Source organism: Rattus norvegicus, chromosome 2, assembly GCF_036323735.1.
Source record: "Rattus norvegicus strain BN/NHsdMcwi chromosome 2, GRCr8, whole genome shotgun sequence".
In the NCBI taxonomy this organism is placed as follows: domain Eukaryota; kingdom Metazoa; phylum Chordata; class Mammalia; order Rodentia; family Muridae; genus Rattus; species Rattus norvegicus.
This window is the reverse complement of record NC_086020.1, coordinates 37,094,360-37,121,108: the sequence shown is the minus strand read 5'-3', so window position 1 is coordinate 37,121,108 and position 26,749 is coordinate 37,094,360. Positions and strand designations below refer to the sequence as shown.

Genomic DNA, 26,749 nt, shown 5'->3' with positions numbered 1-26,749 from the left:
TCTTAATGTAGGTTAGTTTAACCTTACTCATAACCTTCAGGACTCAGGGCAGGGAAATTTTTTTCTTATGTCTTAAAAAGCAGACATCCTAAGCTAGGCCTAGTGTTGCATGTCAATATTCCAAACACATAAAAGAAGGGATAAGGAAAACGACTAGTTTTAGGACAGCCTGGATGATAGAGTAAGACTATCTCAAAAGTCAATAAGCAAGCAAACAAAGAGATCAAGCATGAATAAATAAGTAAAGTAAAATCCACAATGTTTTATTTTGTGCTATGAATCCTACCATGGGCCTTCTGCTCTAGGCAAGTGCTCTTTATAACTTAGTTATATCTCCAGGTTCACCTCCCACAACCTTAAATAATTAAAAGTATTTCAATTTTTAAAGTGCCTTTTCTAAAATATTACTTGCTTATTTTAAAAGAGGATTAAGTAAAGTAAACAAGAAAACTGTGGCTTACAGTAGAAAACAGAGAACAAAATAAGTTAGAATTCTCATCTACCTAGGAAAATTATTATGTTTCTAAAAATATATCACAGCATTAACAGCTAGATTTTAGAAAAAAGAATATTAGTTTTAATACAGCAAATTAAAATAAGCTATCTACCACATAATACTTAGTAAAATATTTTCAGGGCTGAAGATGTAGCTCTGTTGGTAGAATATTTGCTGAGCAAAATGAAGCCTTGGGTTTGAATCCAAACAGAGCACAGCTATTGTTCTGGTACTCAGGAAGTCAGAGGAATGGCAAATTTGATGACAGGAAGAGCTATAGACGATGCCATCTCAAGAAAGAAAAAAATAGTAATTCAAGTTAGTGTTGAACATTAGTTTTTTATTTATTTAGTTGGTTTGGGTTTTGCTTTTTTATTTAGGACATGTCTCTCTACATAGCCCTGGCTGCCCTGGAACTCACTATATAGACCAGGCTGGCGTCCAATCACAGCAATCTGCCTGCCTCTGAGTCCCAATGCTAAGATTAAAGGTGTGTGCCAGTATGCCTGGCTAATTATTAGCTTTTTGTATTTTAATTATAACAGATTTAGAAATAAAAACATGTGCATATATTTTGGAGTTATATCATTAACCATATAACTACATAAAATTAATTACCTACCATGCATAAGGTCCTAAGTTCAACCCCCAGCACAGGAAAAAAATCTCTAACTTTTCATTATAATTACTAAATACAAAGCTATTATTAAATACCAAATGGAACTGAAATAGCCTAAATGACACAGTTTAAAAATGTAAAGTAGAAAAAACTCACAAATTATTTTGTTTTGTTGTTTTTTAGATTCTTTGTTGTTATTTCAAAATCACATATTCATAAGAACTTTCCTAAGAATAGTGAATGAGGCAAGTTATAGTAAATGCTCTAAAGTCTGTTTCTACTTGCATTACCTACCTGCACAGTGTAAAACTGCACACACTGAATGAGCTGAGAAGGCCCGTGCTGAACATGTACAATGCAGTAAAAGCTATTTGAAGATACAAAGATGGACACCAGGGCATGGTGGTAAGAACTGTAAACCAACTGACTACTCAACAAGACCAACACCAGCCGGGACACACGAGACCGAATTTCAAAACAACAACAACAAAGAGAGGCTATGCCGTTGATTTGCAAATAATATTCTTTATTTAAAGTCTTGTGATTTGTTTATCCGAGAGTGTAAAGATTCCATACTGTGTGAAGACAGACCATCATTTTACTGATGGAAGGCTTCTAATCTTATTCGGGATGGATCTTCTGGATGTCTCAAAGCAATTCCATAACGCAGAAGCAGTTCAATATATGGTGGCCAAAAGGATTCATTAATTTTAACATATGGATCATGTGGAACATCGAACATTCTATTTATAAGCATCTAAGAAAAAAATTATTAAAAAGATACCTTTTGTGGGAAAGTCTACATACATTCATAAAACAATAGTTTTGCCCCAAAGAATATTGACTACTCTTCTTCTTGAACAACTGTTCATAACCATTACTTTTATGTAAACAATATCTGATTTTAAAGACAACAGACAGTAGAGGATGAAATATGTATTAAAATGAATCCCCAGTAAAATGAAAACAATTTCTAAAAATTACCTAATAATATTTACAACTTTCCTACTTCTTTTAGCATGATTTCCTTTAAAATAAGAGCAAGAATTATAAAAAATAAAATGTGTACATCAGGTGTAGAACACAGCTACATAATGCCCTGGGTATCATCTCCATCACTGTGGGAGAAAAAAATTTAAATTTTACAAACTGAACACAAAGTAAAAAGAAAGACAGCAAGCGTCTCTGAATATGGAGAAGGGAAAAGAAATCACCAGCTTGGCCCTTTAAACTATCTGCTCTATACTAAATCTTCAAAAATAGTTGTTTGCCGTTATCATTTCCTTCATCTTCCCCTTGGATATCTCTGGTTACTTTACCAAGGGTGTCGAGATCTTACAGTGAAATTTGATAAACTTTGAGTATTATAGGGTAGCTTTTCTCAAATTCTACTCCTCAAATGTGGCTTCTTATTAGGTTCTAAGGTGTTGAGAAGCAGGGCTCTCACTCCAGGATATCAACAGATGAGTCCATAAATAAAATGTAATATATATACATACTTAATACCCACATGCACTAAATAATATATGGATAATATATTTAATATATATGCATATAATAAAATTATCTCAATTTTAGAAAAATGGAACTAGAAAATATAATTTAAAATAAAATAAGCCAAATTTAGACAAAAGTCCTGTTTCCCTTATATGGAATCTAGATTTAAATAGGAGTGTGTGTATGTGTGTGTATATATGAATGGAATGAAAGAGTGGTGGTAGGGGGATAGAACAGAGGGTAAAGAAAGAGGCAGAGAAGGGAAGAAAAGCACAGTGAGGGAGACTGTTTGAGGAAGGGCACCAGGAAGAGAGGAGTAAGGATAGAAGGTAGTAATTGGGACAAAAGTGAGCAAGTACAATGACATATATACATGAAAATACCACAATCAACCATTATTTTTTTAAGTTTTCTCAAAAACTTAAATAAAAAGTAAAAGAAAACTACAGTACTGTCATCACCAGAATGTTCACAGAAGCCTACTAATGACATCTAAGACCTACTGGCATCTGCAGTGATTTTTCATGGAGCAATTATGTTCAATTATAGTCAATTATATTCAGTTTGAAAGTGAATGTTTCATGAAATATGGTGACAGTGGCAAATGTGTTATTATTTTGCCTTTTGCCTCTTCATCTACCTCTCAGTTTTTTAGCAATTTATAAAACTAGATCTTAGAACTGAGAACAATCAAGGACTCTTTAGGTGCACACATAATTCATGACAAATCATTAATTGCATGTCAGATTTTTAACTGAAAAATATTATTATTTTAAAGATCATGAAAAGAAAAGGCACAATTTATATAAAGTGTTATAAAAGTGACTAAAATTAACCCGCCAACCCCTAATTTCAATCTTAGTTATATCAATATTTAAAAGTAGAAAATAAAAATGTCAACTGTCACTAATATTCCTATTTCAAGTCCTTCATCCTGTAAAATAAAAAGCTCACAATCCCCTTTCTTTTAAGTATTATGAGTACTTTCATATTTTACAGTAGTTATTTATCTTCATATAATTTAAATTTTTGTGAGATGGATATATAACTCCCTGGTACGGCAGCTGCCTATGGTAAGAACTTGCTTTCTATCCCAATGCCATAGAAAGCAAAAGAATAAAATGATTTTATCTTTCATCTCCAATTTTTATTAATTATATTAATTAAAATTCTAATAAAAAAGACAGTAGAGGGCTGGAGAGATGGCTCAGCAGTTAAGAGCACCGACTGCTCCTCCAGAGGTCCTGAGTTCAATTCCCATCAACCACATGGTGGCTCACAACCATCTGTAATGGGATCTGATGCCCTCTTCTGGTGTGTCTGAAGACAGCTACAGTGTACTTATATATAGTAAATGAATAAATCTTTAAAAAAAAAAAGACAGTAGAAATATGACAAAAATTCAAATTTAAAATGAGTATGCTAATTTTTTTCACTAAATCGTAGATTAAATACTAGTTATTTTTGTCACTGATAATATGAACTGCAAAGAAAATAATGATTTTCTAAGTTTTATATTGTATCCTAATTTATAACATGTGTTTCAGATAATGTTAATATTTTACATAAAGTGTCACTTTAAAATATTTATTACATTTGTTTCTCTGTATGTACAAATACAGACAGAATGATGGACAAATTAGAGGACAGTTTGCAGGAAATGGCTCTCCCTGGGAATTGAACTCAAATAACTGGGTTTTGCAACAAGAACATTTTACCAGTAAACAATCTCACTGGCCTAAAGTCACTTTTTTTTTTTTTTTTTTACCTTTTAGAAGATAATACATCCAAGAAAGGCTTCAGTTTTAGTTTAAACTAGGGAAGTCAGGAACATCAACACAGTTTCTGATTATAAATCAAACAACTATTCCTATCTAGCTTTTCAAAACAGTGATAGATTATTATATAAAAAATATTTATTAGTAGAGATTCTTAGGTAGCAAACCTGATTGCTTATAACCAACTCATTGAGTTCTGAAAATACTCTTCTAGATTTACTAGTCCTAGAACTAGGAGGGAACCCACCCCTAATCCAGAAGCTGTCTCCAATTGACAGCACTTGCAAATGAAGTTTGGTTTTCTTCAAGAAAGTCTCACTGGGAAACACACAACTCTCAATGGTAGATCCCATGTCCAGGAGTGGGACCTAAGAAAAACATATACTCAATGGCCTCTTTAGAGGTTCTTTGTCTCATAATGCCATGGGAAAGCATTTTTTAAAAACCGTATAGATATTTTGTACATATATATACTGGTTTCCGGTTTTGTGTTTTTATGGGATTTCTGATTGTGTGACTGTGTATGTCTCTGCATCTATATGTGTTTCTCATGCATTTGCCTTGGCTTTTTCTTGCTTTGTCCTATTCCAATTTGTTTATCTTTGTTCTATTTTATTATTATTCCTTAGATACCTATTTGTTTTCTAAACAATGACAGAAAAGATGTGGCTCCAGATAGAAGAGAAGTTGAAAGGAGTTGGGCAAGGAGAAATCATAATCAGAATACACTGTATGAAAAAATCTATTTCAACAAAAGAAAAAATTGAAAAAGCAAATGACTATTTGCGTTTCATTGACTTCTCTAAGGTTTTCTAAAATAATTCACATATTTAATAAATTTAATAACCTGGCTAGAATTCAAGTATATTTTTACAATGACAAAGATATCTACTTATAAAGCAAAATAAATACCAAACTAGAAAGGTTGGAATTAGTCTTTCTATTATAATAAAAAAACATTTTATTTAAGGAAAAATTATATATTCATTTATATGTTTTAGGTGGAGGACTGAGTTGTAAACTAGAATTCTTTCAGAATAACAGCACAAGATTTTAGGGTGCAAAAAGTAAATCACTAAATAAGCAACTCTCTTAAAGAATCAAAAATAAAACAAACTTTTAAAATTCTTGTTTTTCAAGACATATTGTATCCCTAGCTGTTCTGAAGCTCACTCTGTAGACCAGGGTAGCCTCAAACTCAAGAGATTCGCCTGCCTCTGCCTCCAGAGTGCTGGGATTAAAGGCAAATGCTATCATGTCTAGGTCAAGTTTTTTTTTTTTTTTTTTTTTTTTTCTGGTTCTTTTTTTCGGGGCTGGGGACCGAACCCAGGACCTTGCACTTCCTAGGTAAGCACTCTACCACTGAGCTAAATCCCCAGCCCCTAGGTCAAGTATTCTTAATAGAAAATAAAAGTAGCATTTTTTTTATCTTTTTTTTTTTCTTTTTTTTTTTCGGAGCTGGGGACCGAACCCAGGGCCTTGTGCTTGCTAGGCAAGCACTCTACCGCTGAGCTAAATCCCCAAGCCCATTTTTTTTATCTTTAACACCAGTTGTTCACTAAAGAGATAGCAAAAAAACATACACTTACCTCTAACATTTCATTCAGTGTTATCAGCTGTGTATTCAATTCTTGAATATTTTTCTTTGAGAAATGTAAATAATAATTAACATGGCAGAATATCAAACCATATGGCTTAAAAATACTTCTAAGTTATAATTGTACAAGTAAAGACAAATTCTGAAAGTAAACAACTTCATAGTAGAAGTTCGATTCCTAAAAATGTAATGGAAACCTTTATAATTATATTAAGATAGTTTAAGCTACCCATAAACATACAATAAATTATAAATATTATATATAATATAAAATTAAGTAATATGCTTGAACTACACAAAAATTCTCCAAGCAAATTGTATCCTACTACATTTCAGGGAGACTTCTAGGGGAGCCCTCCTTTTTTACCTTCCCATAGGTCTTGATAGCGCCCAATAGATCAAAAGTTCCTGGCATTGACTCAGTTCACTGAATTTTTAACCTTAATAACATGAAATAACTTATTTTAAAAAACTGTAAGAAAGCCATTATAATGCTCAAGTGTTTTTCATATTAATCCTTATTAGTTCCTTCAGCTTTTTCTCATGACATAAGATTTGATATCCCTCATAACTATAGTTACGGTTAAAATTTTCAGTCTCTCAAATGATCTAGGTGTGATTTAACCTTCACAAATAAAAAGAAAGAATACGTTCATACACAACTGCAGATGTTAGAATTTTTGTCCATCTATTTAGTTCTGCTAACTTCTGAGGAGAGAGAGAGAGAGAGAGAGAGAGAGAGAGAGAGAGAGAGAGAGAACGAGAACAGAAAACAGAGCACAGTTACAGAACTGACTAGCAAATATAAAGACACAGATTAAATTTAAACAGGTATACTTAAGTCTCAGAAATTCTTAAAGAAATCATTTGGCAAAAAAAAAAAAAAAATGGCTTTAAATGGCTGGAGAAAATGGCTTGGTGGTTAAGACCTCTGATTGTTCTTCCAGAAGACCTGGGTTCAATTCATAACACTCACATGGTGGATCACAACCTTCTGTAACTCACACATGTGGTATAAATACATACATACATACATACATACATACATATACATATATATGTTTATATGTAGGCAAAACATAAAATAAAGAAGATAAATAAAATAGCTTCTAAAAATTATTAGCTTGAATTTAAGAACTGATAAAAAATAAGTAATGAATCCAATATAAAATAGAATAAGGGCTAAACATACTAATGGTAGTGTCTCAATACAAATAAAAACTGAAAGTAAAAATAACACAAAATTAGAATGGGGGTACAGGTGTAACAGTATTTTCTTATTTCCATATCGGTACATTCATACTACTTAAAACTGAGAGATAAAGTTATACAAACTTCAAACATTTATATTTTTTATAATTTGTTTCTTTTGTATTAGAGGTCTCTCTCCAGTGTTCAAACGATTTGAAGCAAAGAAATATTTCTTCAAGTTCAACATTTGAATTTCATTTTTCTTCTACAGAGTTATTAAAGTCATATTTATCATTGATGGTATAGAAACAAGAATAAAATTCTACTATGCCAATCAGCCATCAATCTGTTTGGTGTTTTTGTTTGTTTGTTTTGTTTTTTACTATTTATTTTACGCATAAGAATACACTGTAGCTGTTTTCAGACACACCAGAAGAGGGCATCAGATCTCATATCAAATGGTTGTGAACCACCATGTGGTTGCTGGGAATTGAACTCAGGACCTCTGGAAGAGCAGTCAGTGCTCTTTCTTAACCTCTGAGCCATCTCTCCAGCCCCCCATCAATCTGTTTCTATACATACTGCACTTAGTGACTCGCTAACACATTAATGATGAGCCAGGACTTGGGTTCTTAACTTTCTTTTTTATGTTTGTAATTAAGTTGTAAGGTTTACTATTGTAAACAGAACTATGTACCTCAAAAGTCTTTGTTGAAACTCAGATGTAGTTGTATTTGGAAACAGGACATAAGTAGGTAATCACGTGTTAAATGAGGTCACTAGGTAGGGACCAGTTCCAATGAGGTCTACTTCTTGGGTTTTGTGTGTGTGAGTATGTATGTGTTGTTTTGTTTTTGTGTGACATTAAGACACAAGACTTAACGTAAACTTCAGTGTAAACTTAGGAAAAAAAATTTTTCTCCCTGAATGTAGAGCTGAGATCAATGTGAACAGAGCAAGAAGGTACCAGCTCCCAGCAGGAATAGAACTCATCAGGAACTAACCTAACCCGGAGAGGGCTTTAATCTTGCACTTCTAGTCTTGAGACAGAAAAATTCCACTTTTACGCCAGCATCTCTGGTATTCTGTTATAGCTGCTCACTAATACAGTATAAATGCTGACCAGATACCAAGAAGCAGAAAGAGACAGGGTTAAACAGACAAAGTAGAAACAGAAAAGATCTCCCATTAGATTTTCCTCTGATCCCATACACAAGTTGTGCAATGCAAGCATGTGGGCACTGGGTGCACATACAATACACACACAAATAAATAAATAAAACATTAAATCTTTAAAAATGTATTTAACCAATCCCATTTTATTAAATAATAAAGTATCTCTGATTTTTCAGTAACTATGATAGGATACAGGAATATTTGTGTACATGTCTCACTATGCCTCACTCCTTTGCTTTGTTCCTATCAAAAACAAGTACAATTATAACAATTTAGAGATTGTTTCTCTAAAACTTACCCTTTTCTTTTGAGTATTTCCATCAGGCAGTGGAAAATGATCTTCTAAAAAATCACCCAAGGCAAGTAGGAGCTTCTCTTTAAATTCTTTTATACTAAGGATCTTGGCTTTCAGTTCATTAAAAATTCTAATAATAAAAAATAATAAGACAAACATTAAACTGATAAATTATATTTGTGCACACTACTAGTTATACAGGAAACTGACCAAAATGTTGTGAAGTTTCATTGATCCATATAACCAGAGCATTCTTTACAACACGTAGTAAAACAGTACAGTAAGATAAGTCATCCCAAAAGATGAAACAACTAATAGTTGGCAAAACTTAGGACCACCTTTTGGTCTACATTATATAATAAGTACTTTTCTTTTTCAAAAAAAAATCTGTTTGAAAAAATCCAGAATACAAAATTTATTACCTTGATTCAGTAAATGTTACAACCCGATTTTTCAAGTCACTGTGTAATACATTAAGAGTTTCCAGTATTTGCTGCTGTTCATCCAACCACTGTTGCTCCCTTTAAGCATCAAAAACAATAGTCAAAATAATATTTAAGTGCAAACTCAGTTTGTATCAATGCTTAATCGAAATTACAAATTTACCTTGCTAAGTCTTCTTTTAACTTTTCATTCTCTGATTGAACGATAGACCGTACCATTTCAAGATCATATCTCAACTTTTGGAACTAGAATAAAAGAATTCAAGCTAAAGCTTTGTCTTTTAGCTTATACACAGTTCAGTTTCAAGTAACAGTGAAATTGATCTAAAATGTTTCAACGTGGAAGCCAACAGTAAAAATGCTAACCAGAACAGTTGGAAATGATAGATATACAGCAAGCAGATGGTAAGTTTTGGTGACACTGATAAATATAAAATACAAGGATTTTCAAGCTACATATTTTAATTTCTAACTGAAATTAAATTAATGAACTGCTTTTAGTAGATCAGGTCTTTTTTTCTGTTGAAAATACACAAAAATTAAAACAAAGAGTATATATCATTCTTTCAGTATTGATTCAACCTGCAACTCAACATTGATTATTAGTTATCAGCCGGCAGTCATTGCTGAAGAATGAAAGAGTGGGGAAAACAAAGAGTGGAATGCAGAAAGCTGAGCAATAAATACCTGCAACTGTGGTCTAACCAGAAAGAGAAAGTAACACAAACTAATAATAATATAATGAGGTGCAAGGCGGAACTGCTGTAAGGTATTATAATTTGGAAATATATCTGACTAGGTAACATGTGAATAAGACCAAAACCAAATAAAGTAGTATACTATCTAGAACAGAAAATTCCAGACATAAAATAAACTCAAAGGTTGGGAATTAGTTCTAATGTTTTGTCTTAATTTGGCTCCCAAGACCACACTTACAGACCTGAGGGTCCCTGGCCCCAACTGGATCCGATTGGTAATAAAGAATTGCTATAAATCCAATGGCTGGGCAGGGAGACAAAGGCGGGACTTTTAGACTGCAGGGGCAACAAACCAAGGGAGAGAGAACCACCATGTTGATCAGCCATTCCCCTGACTGTGTTTGGGATATCAGAGGTGACATACAGATTTTAAAAGATGTTAACTCATGAATACCAGAGGGGGGTGGGTGTGCTAGCTCCAGGGAGGTTTATATGTGGCCAGTTCAGCATACGCATGACCTAGCAGAAACCAAAGCTACTTAACTAATTAACCATTATGTTACACTGGTATATTTGAGATACCTGACCAACACAAAAGGCTATGAGAAACTTAATGCTGACCTCTTACCTACTATTCTTTCCTTGGAAGAACATGTTAATTACTATTCTAGTCTCCGAATTGCAAGGGTTTCCACTACTTTTTTTTCTAACTTTAAATAAATTATAAGTTATAAATGTATTTTTTTTCTTTTCTTTTTTTGGAGCTGGGGACCGAACCCAGGGCCTTGCGCTTGCTAGGCAAGCGTTCTACCACTGAGCCAAATCCCCAACCCCATAAATGTATTTTATAAATTCCAAAGTAACTAAAAAATAAAATAAGGAACAAAATAGAAATATCTAGTAATCCAGTGCTGTAATATAGTGGTTTAAATGAAAATGGCACCTACAGGCTCTTAGAAAGTGGCAGTATTAGGAGGTCTGGCCTTGTGGGAGGAAGTGTGTCATGGGAGTGGGCTATAGGGTTTCAGATGCTCAAGCCAGGTACAGTGTCTCTCTCTCTTTTGGCTTCCTTTTGATCAGGAGAGGACATAGAACTCTCAGCTCCTTCTCCAGCAGCACCATCTGCCTGTGTGCTGCCATGCTTTCTAGCATGATGACAATGGAGTAAACCTCTGAACTGTTGCCAGCCCCAATTAAATGCTTTCCCTTACAAGAGTTGCCATGGTCATGGTGTCTCATCATAGCAATAGATCCCTAATGAAAACATGTAATAAAGTGGCTTTTAAAAAAATGTAAAGCAAGAAAAAGAGAAAAACGAGACCACAAAAAAGTTGGCTCAAAAAGAATGAGCATATACATATCACTGTATCAATGAGATCAATAATAGATTAAAAGAACAATATCATACTGATACTGTACCATATTAAATCATCTAACAATGGAATTAAATTAGAAATTAACAAATAAAAGTAGGAAACTTCAAATATGTGGACACTAAAAAAGCTTTAAAAAATCTATGAAACAAAGAAGCAATAAGTAGGAAATTGAGAAACAATAACTTCAATCATCAGTTAGTATGATTAAATATAAAAACATAACATTGAAATTTCTAGGAGCAGAACTTGAAAAATGACTCAGTGGTTAAGAGCACTGAATGTTCTGTTCTTCTAGAGGACCTGATTTGAATTCCCAGCAACATGATGGCTTACAGCCAGCCATCTATAACGGGGTCTGATGCCCTCTTCTGGTGTGCAGCCATACATTCAAACAAAGCACTCGGGGTTGGGGATTTAGCTCAGTGATAGAGCAATTGCCTAGCAAGCGCAAGGCCCTGGGTTCAGTCCCCAACTCCGGACAAAAAAAAAAAAAAAAAACAAAAACAAAAAAAAACAACAAAGCACTCATACATAAAATATATAAATACTCAGATATAATATAACTTAAAATCCTTGTTAGAAATATAAAGAAACAAAGCAACACTCTCAAATTAATGGTCTTATTTTTTATCATAAACTAAAAAAATTAAAAATAAAACTCTTAATTCTAAAGAAATAATGGGGACTGGAGAGATGGTTCAGTGGTTAAAAGTCTTCCAGAGATCCTGAGTTCAATTCCCAACAACCACATGGTGGCTCACGGTCATCTGTAATGGGATCTGATGCCCTCTTCTGATGTGTCTGAAGACAGCTACAGTGTACTCATATTCAATAAATAAATAAATAAATCTTTTTTAAAAAGGAACAATAAGGAACAAAAAACAATGAAATGTGGGAAGGGGTGAAAGGAACAGACAGAGGAGGAGGTCAGGAGGAAAGAACTCAATGATGCCAAAAGCTAGCTCTTTAAGTCATTATCATGAATTCAGAAAGCATGAAAAACTTACTGTTAATCCTTACTTTGAATAAAAGGATGGATCTAAGGATGGAGCTCAATGGGAAAGTTTTCCTTCTATCATGCACAAAGCCCTCCCCAGATTTGATTCTGATCGTAACAGAAACAAATTCTTCAGAAACACTTATAAAGGAAATTTTCCTCTTTCTAGTTAAGCACAGCTATGATAAATATAAACATCATTTTGGTTTTGTTTTGCTCATTTTTGCCCACTATATTTCAGTTATCCAGAGGTGGAATAAATTCCTTTGTGAATACGAAGGGAATTATTACCTTTCTGGGACTCTGGAAATGAGAAGAGTCAAAATATTTAAAACATAATTTAAAGAAAGGAAGAACAGAAAGCATGAAAGAGATGATGGAGCAGCTGAAAAGCATGATGAAGAAGAAAGGCTATGCAGAGAGGTAGGAGAAGCCTCTAAAGCTCTACCTCTGCACAGGGGTCACAGGGATCCACACTGACAGAAAGGAAGGGGAATTCAAAGCTGAAACCACAAGTCATGCAGCTCTGGTGAGAACAAACTGGTGATCCTAATCAAAGAACAAGCCCATAGCACTCACAAACTTTAAATTCAGTGGGGGTAGTGTGGGGGTAGGGAAATATAGATCAGTGTGGGAGTGACTCCTAAGTAGCAGACCACACCTACAGAAAAAAATCCCAGTTGGTCCTTCCTCACACTGCTACAACTAGACACTCTGGGAACTCTTGCTGGAGTGCCCGACTAGAAAATGGAGTAGAGAAGGAGACTTAACTATCCACGCTCCATGCTGAGAAGTGGTTCAACTTGGTAAAAGGCAGTAAGCCCCAGTTCTTAACGATTACTGTGTAAGTTAAGAGCTTGACGCTACAGAGAGCAACTGTTTGGCCTTAGAAGCTGCCTCTATTTAACATAAAGTTTGCTGCTTTAAGGCAAAGACCTAGAGGCCTGAGCCCAAGTCCAGTGGATCACTCAAGTTTCTGCAGTCCTCTGACTCTAGCAGAGTGGTTTATCCAGGCAGTTTGAAAGCACTGAAATTAGGAGACAATAAACAGGGTTCCCTCAGGTTTCCCCACCAGTGTGGCTCTCATAGCTCGGTCTGTCCCCACCCCACCCCCAACTACCCAAAATATCCCTAGTTTGTACATTTGCCACCCCTCTATGTCATACCTACTTTCTCAATCTTGGAATATGAATAGGCCACAGATTTGGTTGGGTTTTGTTTTTGGTTTGGTTTAGTTTTTGGTTTTGGGAGACAGGGTTTCTCTGCGTAGCCCTGGCCAGCTGTGTAACTTGCTCTGTGGACAAGGCTAGCCTCAAATTCAGAGAATTGCATGCCTCTGCCTCCCAAATGCTGGGATTGAAAGTGTGAGCCACCACTGCCTGGCTAATCTTTGTTTCTTTATAATAAAAACAGCCTTCTCTCCACTGTGCAACAGTATCCTATAAAATAGCTATTAACCCCATTCATATTTTGAGACAGGTAACCCAGACTAATTAATCCAAACTTACTATGAACAGGACAATTCTCCTGTCCCAACTTTCCAATGACAGCTGTGAGTCACCATGCCAAGATATTTTGGTCTAAATCCCTTTTTCCTGGCTTAGCATTCCTAACACACTAGAAATTCCTAACATGGTAGATACCTTTTTATATACTAGTGAATGAAAAGCAGAACCTAGCCAGTTTTAAGATGAGGGCTAGAGACTAGAAAGATCAAGACATGATCAGGTGATTGGGACGTTTACCCTATCCTCCAATTTTTGAAAAGAGAAAAAGAGCTGAAAGTTAAGCTAATCATTGACCAATTATTTCATCAATTTCACCTCCATAGTAATGTTTCCATGTAAAAATCAAAAGGACTGGGCTCAGGGAACTTCTGGACAGCTAAATGGATGGGAAGGTCTGGCACGGTGGCACTAAGGATACCAAAGTTCCATTCCCTTTCCTATAGACCTTAGTCTATACATGTTTTTATCTAGCTATTCATCTGCATTTTTTGGGTGATGCCTTTTATAACAAATGAATAAGCATGTTTCTGTGAGATCTGTGAGTCTCTCTAGAAAATTATTCACACCTAAAGATGGAATCCCAGCATGGTTATGGCAAAATGGGAGGTGGAGACAGGAGAGTGCTTAGAAGCCTGTGAGCTAGCTACCCTGGCACACCCAATGGAAAACAACAAAGAAATCCTGTCTCAAAGTTGTCCCCTGACCTGCACATGCACACATTCTCACACTCACACCAGAATTAGTATATATACAAACAGCAAAAATAAAAAAGCTCAAATCTTTAAAATACTTAGCTCAATAAAACACATAAATTTTAATGTGTCGAGTGGTTTAGTTTACTTATTATTTGGAATATTACTAACCATGAACAACTCACCTCTTCTTTTCCTAATGTTAACAAAACGCCTTCAGTGAGGGGAACTGCTACAAAAATAAAATAAAACAAAGTCATAGCTCTTAGTTAATTTTCAAGAATTTGATTTTGTGGCTTTTCTATTCCATTCATATATTACCAAATTTTTATAAAATATATTTATTTTTATGCCTTCTAGATTAATATTTTTACACATATAACTAAAAGTATATAACAGTGGATAATTTGATATCTGTGCATTTGTTTTTAAGTTCTTTTCTTTCCTAAAGCCTAAAAACCATGCTTAGTAGTGTTTGTAAAAGGGGGCTCCTTGGGTTATTTTCTCTGCAGTCATAGATCATATATATATATATATATATATATATATATATATATATATATATATATATATGGAAGCATTCACAAACACAAAGGTTTATTTCTTGTCACTTACTCTTGTAAGACTAGCATATCAAGCATGTCACCACCATGTTCACTCAGCAGCACACCCACAGTACAGAAGTAGTCATCACTTCATAATGTCATAGTGTCTTATGTGTATGTATATGTATCATGTTGTAGTGGTAATTTCTGAATTGAGTATTAATATTGTGTTAGACATGATTTTATGTCTTTATGTACTAGTGCTTTTCATTTCAAGCACCATACTCCCCAGAAATGGAATTATATAGAATGAAATATAGTTAAAACTCTGTAAGGTTATGTCATATTTCTTTGTAAAAATGCATCTACAATCAACAAATTATATACAGCAAATTATGTACAAAGTTTTTGCAACAGGAGAAATAAACATTTAATTTCCCACAGAGAAATTAATAACATCAATATTTATTCAAAATTTTAGTTTTTAATCAAATGAGATTTGAAATTATCAAATGATATATTACTAAAAGCTTGCCTACTATTCAGTTGTAAGTAATTCTAGAGCAACACTTGTGTAGTTTGGAATCAACTATATCATGTGTTGAAGGTTTGGGTGCCAACTTTGAGTCTAACGAGAGCTAAGGGAAACTTTCTGAGGTAAAACATAGTAGATAGAAATTATTAGGTAACTAGAGAGGTGGCCCTGAGCACTGGAACCCAGTACCTTTATGCTTTTTCTTTGAAACCTGGAGACCATGACATAAGCAACATGGGCAGTCACCATGCTTTCCCTTTCTACAGGTCCAAAGTGACACAGCCAAATGACCATGGACTGAAACTTCTAGAATCACAAGCCAAATGAACTTTGACTATTGATAAACTGCTATTCCTATGATTTTTCAGTAACAGGTGGCTAACACAAGTGCTAACCCATTTCAACAAATGCAATGCAAAGACTTTCAGAGACTATTTACGGTGGGAAGGAATACATTTTATGTGGCTTTTTTTTTTCATAATTAAACATCTAGAAAAGGGAACTTTAGGAGAGCTGTGGAACTGTAACAAACGATACAACATCATGTTGCTGGAGCTTCAGTAAAGGAGAAAAGACTAAGAAGAGGCTGAAAAAATATGGAGAAAGAATGTCAGAGTTTCTCAAGTTTTGCAAAAGACATAATTCCACATATTTAAGAAACTGAACGTCAGATAAGGTAAATCTAAAGAAACCTATGCCAAGATAAACTGTAATTTCATCTGAAACCTAAAATTCCTCAAAGCAGCCAAGGGAGAAACAACAAGACCATATACAGAAAACAGTATTTTGCTTTACTTATAGCCAGGAAGGCAGAAGCAGCAGACTCATCAGATGATAAGGAAGATAACTTCTGCATAATCAGTGAAAATATTCTTTAAGAAAGAAGAAATAGCGATATTCTCAGACAAAGAAAAATGTACAGAATTTGTCACTAATTATAAACCATAAAGATGACCGAGGTTCTTGAAACAAAGCAATAAGCTCTGTACTTTCTCCTGCTCTCCTGAGCTATATGCTAATCACCTTACGGGAACATGAGGTCGGTACTTGGAACCACGTAAAACACCTGAGCATGGTGCTATGGGTTCGGATTTTCAGGGCCAGGGAGACTAAGATGGATCCCCAGGGCTCACTAGTCAGCTAGTCTAGCCTACTTGATTGAGTTCCAAGCCAGTGAGAGACCCTGCCTCAAAAAAGAAAAGTAGATGACACCCAAGGAATGCTGTTCAGTGCCCAACCACACATGTGTATAGTTCCTTAAAACACACATGCACTCAAACACTTTAATGAAGCTACCCTGATTTTTTTTACAATTACAAGAAAATAAATCGTTTTAACAACTTGGAAAAAGCTTTGAAGTAGATCTAAGCTGAGCTGTGTTGATTCCTATAAATGTGCTCAGACTCTTGACCTACAAAATTGATAGAAAATCAATGTGTTCTTTTGTACAACTTTGAAAAAAATCAAAAACTTTCAAAAACTTTAATATCAGTTGTTGTCTACTGGGGTTCCTTCAATTAGTCTCTTAATTTTTAAGTTTAAAAGTTTCAATGATGAAAAGAAGTCACTGGTAAGAAACTAACAAAAAGCTCATGAATCATACTGACCTAAAAGACTGCTGATTAAAGTAGCAGCTCAATATTTAGTAACTGTCTATGTTTGAAGTACAAAGAAAGATCTAGGAAAAATGTAAAATGTACATATAGTTCATCAAATACCAGTTCATGAACTGGAGAAATCATGAATTAGGTATTTTAGATAAGATCTGGGATGGACAAAAAAATCCGAGTCCATTGCTACAGAGAATTCTTGTTTGAACATATATGTGAAAATAATTATGAACTGGATTATGCCCCTAACCCCAAATTCATGCTTAACTTCTAATATCCAATATCCAATATTGGATCCAATATCCAATCAGTAAACTCAACATTACTGATAAGCAATTAAGTTAGCATGATATTATTAGAATGAGCCCTAATCCAATGAGATTAAGCTAAAGAGAGGCACAGGGAAACACAGATGAAGACAATAAAAGATGACTGCTATAGTTTGAATAAATGTTTTCCAAATTCCGTGTGTTAAAGGCTTGGTCCTCGGGACTATCTAAGTGGGGATACTATAAAACCTTGAGAAGATGGGGCATAGTAGTCTTTAGATCATTAGCAGCACAGCTCGTTAGGAGAGTGTGGGACCCTGGTCTCTTCTCTGCTTCAAAGCTCATGATTTGAACATTTTGTTCTGATGCCTGTACCCTACCATTGGCACCAAGCAAAAGTTGTTTCTAATTTTAAATAAAAAATTCTAGAGCATTTTCAAGGTTACTTAACTCAGGTATTTTCTTAGTGCTGGAAGGCTGACAGTACAAAGGCTATTTAAAGCTAATAAGAGACCCCAAAAGAAATCAACTTTGCTGACAACTTGAACTTAGGCCACCTGATGGTTAGTCTTTATTGTCAATTTGATAGGATTTAGGCTCACACGGAAATAACTCACTGGCCATGACTGTGACAGATTTTTCTATATTAGGTTAATTGAAGTGGGATCATCCACCCTAAATGTATACATTAATATTCCATGGGCTAGAATCCCAAATGAATTAAAAACAAACAAAAAAATAAAACAAGAAAGAAAAAACAAAAAGCAAGTTGAGCATAAGCATTCATCTCCCTTTCTTCCAAACTGGACACCAAGTGACCAGCCAATCCTCGCTCCTGTCACCTTACCTTTCCTGCCATGACTACATCCTCTAGAACTTTTATACAAAAATTTCCTTTCTTCTCCAAGTTGCTTCTGTCAGGAATTTTGTAACAACAATAAAACAAATTATTAGTGGAGTCTGCTAGGATCTAGAACTATGATAAGATAAATCTCCAATGCTTATGTTACACATCTCATTATACTTTGTAAGATTCTTTGTTACAGCCTTGGTAAACTAATTCTGAAGTCATATTACAGATGTAACACACAGAAGCCTAAAATAGCTGGTATAGCATGTAGGATAACAATTGAATAAAACTAAGTATGATAGTGGTAAATACATACAATTCTCTTGCAGTGAGGCTAAGGCACAAGTCCCCTAAGTTCTAGGCTAGCACTGGGATATGTTTACATAGCAGAAACCCTGACTATGAAAAAAACAACAAAAGAACAACAGCTGAGTACACATCTCTAAAGAATACCAACTTAATTAGAACAGAGGCAGAAGGAACACCCATTCAGAGCCTGCCCCACATGTGGCCCATACACATACAGCCACCCAATTAGATAAGATGGATGAAGCAAAGAAGTGCAGTCCGAGAGGAGCCGGATGTAGATCTCTCCTGAGAGACACAGCCAGAATACAGCAAATACAGAGGCGAATGCCAGCAGCAAACCACTGAACTGAGAACGGGACCCCCATTGAAGGAATCAGAGAAAGAACTGGAAGAGCTTGAAGGGGCTCGAGACCCCATATGAACAACAATGCCAACCAATCAGAGCTTCCAGGGACTAAGCCACTACCTAAAGACTATACATGGAATGACCCTGGGCTCCGACCTCATAGGTAGCAATGAATAGCCTAGTAAGAGCACCAATGGAAGGGGAAGCCCTTGGTCCTGCCAAGACTGAACCCCCAGTGAACGTGATTGTTGGGGGGAGGGCGGTAAGGGGCGAGGATGGGGAGGGGAACACCCACATAAAAGGGGAGGGGGGTTAGGGGGATGTTGGCCCGGAAACAGGGAAGGGGAATAACAATCGAAATGTAAATAAGAAATACTCAAGTTAATAAAGATGAAAAAAAAAAAACAAAAAAAAAAAAGAAAAAGAAATTTAAAAAAAGGAAAAGAATACCAACTTAACAGCTGCATAAGAGATTCTCAAGTATAATGCTAAGAAGAAAAAATATAGTTACAGGCAAATTTTAATTTAAAATTACAACTGTATACCACCACTATATAACTGGAGTGCTAAAATTAAAGGCTATCAAGCAGTAATGCAAAAATGTGGAACAATTAAGGAATTAGCATGAGTAAATAAAACCAAGAATATAGATGATACTATCGGAAAAAAGGAGATAGCCTAGGACTGCTACATAGAGAATCCCCAAAACTGACACAAAGAATAATATAGAAAAGGAAGGCTAAGACTGAAAGTGGTTGTGGTGGGGCAAGTCAAAGGAAAAGTAATGGGAGGAAAAGAAACAAAATAGATGTGGGGAAAAAAACCAGAACAATCTATACAGATAATCAGATACAAAAATAAATGGCTCAGGAAGCTTAGACTTTCATGGTGATGGTGGTGGTGATGGTGGTGGTGGTGGTGGTGGTGGTGATGGTGGTGGTAGTGGTGGTAGTAGTAGTAGTAGTATTACCAATAATATCTACTAGTTGGGTCTTGCTGCTGTAACATTTTAAGCCATCTGCCATTCTTTAAATAAAGGCAAAAAGTGTATTTGGTTCTCACTGGACAACTCAAGAAATAGCATAAAAACTAAATGTTTCCTATTCCAAAAATATATATAAAGTAACTTTTCCACCATGTAAGTTTCATTTATTAACAGTTCACAGTTTCTACTGATCATAAGGCAGTGTAAATAAGTAAAATAATTACTATAATAAAATCTTCACAGTTCAAGTTATTATGTCCTAACGTAAGAATTTAATGTAGAAAAGAAAAATGGAGTGGGTCCTGGTATTAACAACCATGGGCAATATTGAAAGCAAATAAATCTTGTCATTCTTGAGGTCATTAATTTAATACCCCATTAATTTGTCTATGATATAAAAACCAAAAAATAAGAATCTTACTTTCGGGTTTTCTTTTGTTCCATTGACCAAGTTCAGCAGTCAAACATTTCACTTGCATAATAAGTAATGAGAGCTATAAAAGAAGACTTCAAGTTATTTCTTATAGAATACTAATGAAAATATAATCAATACACTAATAATAGTTGTAAAACAAGTGGATAACAAAATAGCACTGCCAAGCATACTCTGTCATAACAACTATTGCTCATAAGTGGCTTTTTGCAGCAATGATATATAGTATGCTGTGGAAAATAATGAATTTGGCTTTACTACCAAATCTAAAAGAACCGAAGCTTATCATATTTACTTCCTAAATATATCTTAAGAAAACAAAACAAGAAAGACATTCTCCTCCTAAAATAAAAGCATGTTATGTCCTGCCAGCATTTTTAGTTAAATGTTCCTTAAATATGTTCATTTCCTCTCTGTGATCTTTCAAAAATATTATAACCACTTTTAGTTGTGCTTCAAAAAACACCAACAATATATGTGAAGATAATGATAAACTGGTTCCAATGTCAAATAAAAAAGCATTGTTTAGGGGTTGGGGATTTAGCTCAGTGGTAGAGCATTTGCCTAGCAAGCGCAAGGCCCTGGGTTCGGTCCCCAGCTCCGAAAAAAAAAAAAAAAAAAAAAAGAAAAAAGAAAGAAAAAAAGCATTGTTTAATATATATTAGTAATCTATAAATTATGGTGAGTATGTTTTTGGTATGATGACAAATTTGATTCTCTTATGAAGTTTCTAAAAATAAAACAGCAGTTATATTTTAAAGCTATACATTATCAAAGTTTTCTCCATAAGTATAGCTTTTTGCTTCAGAAAGGAATTAAGTCAAATATAGTGACATATGCTTGCAAATCAGTACTCCAAGACTCAGTTCAAGATCAGCTTCAACATAGCAAGTTCAAAGCCAGAGTAGGCTGCATGAGACCCTGGCTTTGAAAACAAAGCACAGAAAACTGAGTTTGAGCACTACAGGAATGAAGTTACTGTCCATGCAGAAAGGAGGCGTCAAAGGGAAGCAGAAACTGCTACTGCTTAAAAAGCCCTTGCCTTGGATTTGTGAACTTGGGATGATTTCAAGATGGCTTCCAAAAACTGACCTTCTTAAGAGTGGCTTCCAATGCCAAAACTATTCAAGCAAAGAACCTAGCTTATGCTGAATACCTGCTTTATCTTCTAGTATTTTGATTATCTGCTAGGTTTAGATGCCACCTTTCTCTAAGGGTAAATAATGTTTCCGACAAGTTGATAGGCTAATATAGTATTAAATGACTCTATTGTGAGACAACTCCTGAAAGTTCCTATCTTGTTTCCTCTCAACTTTATCCCATGTACCTTCTCCCCTTGCTGATGTGACTCTGTATCCTTTCACTATCATAAATCTCAGCCATAAGCAGACTACCTATTAAGTCCTATGCATCTGCTTTAAGAATCATCAAACTTGCAAAAGATCACTTGAGAACTCTCAACACAACAGGAAACCACAAACTACACTCTTTAGTTGTTTGTAACTTAGACAGTACATGTTTAACGGGTATAGAAACACTCCTCTCAAAGTCAGTGCTTGGTGCACTGTGTGAAAACCATAGGTCTAGTATCCAATGATTCATATTTAATAAGGCCTTAACTTCTATAATAAAGAAACCATATTTTCCCAAGAAAAGTCATAGGATAGTTACATGTAGAGTTTATACACAGTATATGTATACATTTTTATGGATAAAAAAATAACATTATGGGTTCCAATATTTGGTGCTCAAAAGATTACAGCTGTGTTATCTTGATGAATTGATCCTTTTTATTAACATGTAGTATCTTGTTTTAACATGTAATATCTTGTTTTATCTCTTCTAATTAGTTCTGGTTTGAATTTTCTTTTGTTATATAAATATAAATATATAAATAGTTATATAAATATAACTATTCCCTTTTTTTATAAACATATTTCCTGTTTCTTTGTTATTTTTTTTTCCATTCTTTGATACTAAGTTTTGGGGCATCTTTGATGGATAACTATGTTTTTGAGGACAATTATTTAATTGGTTCTTGGGTTTGTACTTTGTTTTTTATTTTAAACAAAAGAGTTTTCCAACTATTTAAGGATATAGGTATTAGAGTCCATGAAATGGTTCAGCAGGTAATTAGCATAAACCTGGCCACCTAAACTTAATTCCTGAAACATTTGTAAAGGTGAAAGGTGAGAACTGACTTCACAAAGTTGCTCACGCATGCGCTCTCTCTCTCTCTCTCTCTCTCTCTCTCTCTCTCTCTCTCTCTCTCTCTCTCTCACATGCACACACACACACACACACACACACACACACACACAGGCTAATTAATTTTTTTTTCATGTCAAGCCAGGAGAGGAAGAGAGGAAGAGAGAGAGAGAGAGAGTGGAAGAGCGGAAGGAAGAGTGAGTGAGGAAGAAGAGTGAGAAGGCTAATTAATTTTAAAAGAATATAAGTATTAACAAGGCTATTATATTGGAATTAATATAAACACAAACTTTTTGTACAAAAAGAATGAATTCTGCTTACCTACTTTCAAGATAGGAATATAAAAAGTTCATACCTGAGCATTTGAGTTAGTGAGTGTCTCGGGTCCAATAAGTGATAATTTATTCTGACACTTGATTTAAAAAATAAAAAAAATAAAGAAAAACAAATGACACACTTACACTCCACAGACAATTCCCTTTTCCCTTTCTATACACACTCAATACAACACCCTTTTAAGAACATATAAATATGCGATACAGAATGTACTTAAGCTTCCACATAAGATGAGGAAGGCCGTGAAACTAGCTCCAAAGTCGATGTCTCAGAGACAAAGCAGGAGCTGTGCATGTATCTAAATAGAGCACCACAGAAACTTCAGCCGTACCCTCACTCTGCACGGCACAGTGCCTGCTAGAACACCCAGTAGCTAGATGAATTATAAGCCACATAACAGGAAAAAAAGGGGAGGTAAGTGAACATGTAAAAAGCACTATAGAATAATAACAAAATAAGTAAATAGTTAACATAATATGCCTCCAAGAAATATTGTTTGCTCGACTTTAATTATCCAACAATGTAAATGATTGTCTTTGATAGGTAAAAATATGAGGAGCTTAAGTCTTATCTGCCCTCATATCTGGTTGTACTAATTTTCTGTAAAATTTAAAGTGACTTTTAAAATGCAAGTTTCTATAATGAAAAATAACAAAAAAGAATTATAAGAATTATTTAGTACGTACATTAGACATAAAGTACCAAAGACTTTGTCAAAATGATTTTTAAAAACGTTACTAGCCTTTCCTACTCATACAGTTCAGTGAAAGAACAGGATGCTCTCTGTATTCATAAACAACTCATTCACCTCTCCTGCTGGCACTTTACTGAAGTAGGACACCACATGAGCCTATGACCTATATCTTATATTATGATATGTTAAAGAGAAAATTTTTACCAAAATAACATAGTGCATCAAGTATCCTTATCTCACTAAAATAAAAAATGTACATAATTTCAAAGTTAACATTTTAACTTTCTATATTTGTTTCACTCATGATTCTTAATTATGTATTATTTCTATTGCAATGTTCTCTATTTTGAGTACTAATTCAGTCAACATCTACTGTCCCAAACAGGTACTGAATGATTCATGATTTCCTCTAATCTGCATTTATTAACTTTTGTATCCTTTAGCTCCAACCTCCTTAAAATCTTTTGAACTCATTCTTGCAATGATACTATTCAGACCTTCATTACTTCTTAACAGGATGACTACTAGATTCTCTTAAAACATCCTGTTTCTGTACTCTTGTCTTAAAATATAACAAAACAATTTTCTTAATGTAGTCGATCATTTCACAGTGAATTTCAACCTTTTTGTGATCTCCCAATGTACATACTCCACAAAATCCATGTTTTTGTTCTATGCTAATTCTCTGCAGTCTCAATTTGTAAGATTTCCTTTTCCTAGTATATATTTTCCATAATATCTTACTTAGATTTCTCTAACCTCTTTAAACTATACATTCTGACTTTCCTATTTTTGTCTTGTCCTAATTTCACAAGGTCTTGTTTATTTCTTGTAGAAAGCTAATCTCGACTCCTTTATACTTATGCCTTGCATATTTCTCCTAAGTATAGTTTTTGCATTCTACCATAATACTCTTAATGGTGCCTTATATACACTATTATGAATGGCTATGGCCTCTATAAGAAAAAAAATTTCCCTGAGAGCCAGAACTATCATTATTTTTTCTTCTCTTTCTACAGTTTATCTAGTATAAAATTTCTTAAAAGAATGCTTTTAGGGTTAAAATCTATACAATAATTTATAGAAAAGAAGTTATGGAAAAACAAACATATTTCCTTCCTAAGACTATTATGTACATATCACATTAATATATCACTTTTATCTGTGGACACTTACTTCTTCCACGTCTTTCCACATTTCTTCGCATTGTTTGATAAGTTCTTCCTCTGTATCTTTAGCAGCGATCACATCTGGATCTATGTGTTGTTGATTCTCTGACATTTTCTGTATAGTTTTCTTCACCTTACTGCAACAACTGACATAAAAAAAGATACATGGGGGCTGGGGATTTAGCTCAGTGGTAGAGCGCTTACCTAGGAAGCGCAAGGCCCTGGGTTCGGTCCCCAGCTCCGAAAAAAAGAACCAAAAAAAAAAAAAAAAAAAAGATACATGCATTTAACAACTATTTGCTGAATGTAACAGTGACTAACAAACAAAAACCCTTTCTATTGAAAGAGAAAAATGGGGGACTAGAGAGATGGCTCAGTGGTGAAGAGCACTGGCTGCTCTTCTAGAGGTCCTGAGTTCAATTCCCAGCAACCACATGGTGGCTCACCACCTGTAATGCAATCCGATGCAATCTTCTAGTATGTGTCTGAAGACATTTATAGTGTACTCGCATAAATAAAAGTAAATTTTCCTTTATAAAAAAAAGAAACATGAACACACTGCTGTTGGAGGGAAGACTTTAGTATAGCCATTATAAAAGAGTAGGAATGTAACAGCAAAAATTAGAAACAATACAACCATAGGAGCCAGAAATTCCACTATTAGATATATACCCAAAGGAAACTAGCATGATGAAAAGATATTTACAATCTCTTGTTTATTACAGTACTATTCACAATAGCCCAGATATGTAATCAAGAGTCCACTAACTAAATTTTAAACTTTCATTATAATAGGAGAGTCAGTAGAATAGCAAGAGTGCAAAATTCAGGTGGGTGAATAGATGTATTGGTAAGAGCTTGTGGAAGTTGTGTTTGAGTTATTTCTTCCAACTAAATGAAATGATAACTAAGATGATCCATTGTGAATAATTATCAAGAGAAGGAATTTGAATTTTAAGAGCAGATACAGCCTGGTGTTATGACCCATGCCTTTAATCTCAGCACTTAGGGAGGCAGAAGCAGAGGGAGGTGGATAGCTATCCTTTAAAAAATCCTGTCTCAAAAGGAGGCAGGGTTCAGAGAAATAGCTACCGAATAAGGGATAAGGGTTTCAACCAAAATTTTAAGAATAAAGGGGGAAAGGTATACAGAATGGTTATTTTTTTGGTCTTTAAAAGAACTCAAAGAATATAAAGTAACTTTGGATGGTAGTCCATTTTAAATTAGTAATTAGTGGCCCAATTAAAACGATAGCATATTAGGGAATATAGTCATCCAAGAGTAATGAAACATGTCACAAGGTTACTAGTGATGGCTGCTGTAAAGAACAGGGGATAATAGTGTATCATGAGATTTAAAATTAGGTAATTTTAAGGATGTAGACAGAGAGATAACAACAAAGAGAACCTGTAGGTTACAAGTCAGATATAAATCAGAATAAACACCATCCCAATTTATTTTTTACTCATATGTAATTTTTAAGTTTTAAATTGCTTAACTGATAAGTTACCAACGGAGAAGTTGTAAAATAGATACAGCACGATAACACGGCCCTATATTAAAGGAGTCAGTAACGTAAAGATGTCAATTCCCCCCAAACTGACCTATTTTATTTTAATTAAAATCCTAAAGGCTATAAAAACTACATCGCACTTGATGAGGAAATTCTAAAACCCACACAGAAATATAGAGACCCAGAAATAGCAAAGATTCATTGTATATAACTATGCCAATCATTTGACGCAGACTGGCTCGTGAACAGGCAAGTGGAAAAACGGAACACAATACACATTATCTTCTTGATTTTCTAGCGTCACATCCATTCACCCGACAAGTCAAAAAGAATATTCTAATACTGGGAGCCCACCTTATAAATTATAGTAATTTCAATGTATAGTTTAGCTGATCTAAATCAACGTCATTCTTTTTAACCGAAAGTTCCCTCCCCTCGGACTTTTCTCATAAAACCGGGTAGGTTCTAGAATGGTATTGGCCCGAGAGGCCGAGAAGAGCGAGGCACCCAGTTCGCAGGCCGTAAGCGTCCGATTTTGGGGGGATGGGTCCCCCAAACTCGCGAGCTGCCATTACCCTTGACAG

At 34.6% G+C, this 26,749-nt stretch overlaps 1 protein-coding gene across 5 annotated transcripts in view; it reads right to left on the bottom strand.

The window, feature by feature from the left end:
• The window catches only part of Cenpk (centromere protein K), a 60,996-nt gene that overhangs the window by 34,050 nt on the left and 197 nt on the right, over positions 1 to 26,749 (bottom strand). Inside the window, exons 1-10 of one of the 5 annotated variants that reach the window (XM_006231889.5) lie at positions 26,520 to 26,661; positions 24,660 to 24,798; positions 22,809 to 22,865; positions 20,234 to 20,306; positions 14,549 to 14,595; positions 9,256 to 9,338; positions 9,072 to 9,170; positions 8,653 to 8,779; positions 5,980 to 6,033; positions 1,621 to 1,872 (exon numbers count right to left, since the gene is read on the bottom strand). In XM_006231889.5, the coding sequence (XP_006231951.1) occupies positions 1,714 to 1,872; positions 5,980 to 6,033; positions 8,653 to 8,779; positions 9,072 to 9,170; positions 9,256 to 9,338; positions 14,549 to 14,595; positions 20,234 to 20,306; positions 22,809 to 22,865; positions 24,660 to 24,764 (804 nt within the window). In that variant the 5' untranslated portion in view covers positions 24,765 to 24,798; positions 26,520 to 26,661 and the 3' untranslated portion in view covers positions 1,621 to 1,713. Of the gene's footprint in view, positions 1 to 1,620; positions 1,873 to 5,979; positions 6,034 to 8,652; positions 8,780 to 9,071; positions 9,171 to 9,255; positions 9,339 to 14,548; positions 14,596 to 20,233; positions 20,307 to 22,808; positions 22,868 to 24,659; positions 24,799 to 26,519; positions 26,662 to 26,749 lie in introns of those variants that run through there. The other 4 variants (NM_001399198.1, NM_001399199.1, XM_008760667.4 and 1 more) reach the window with 4 other exon arrangements.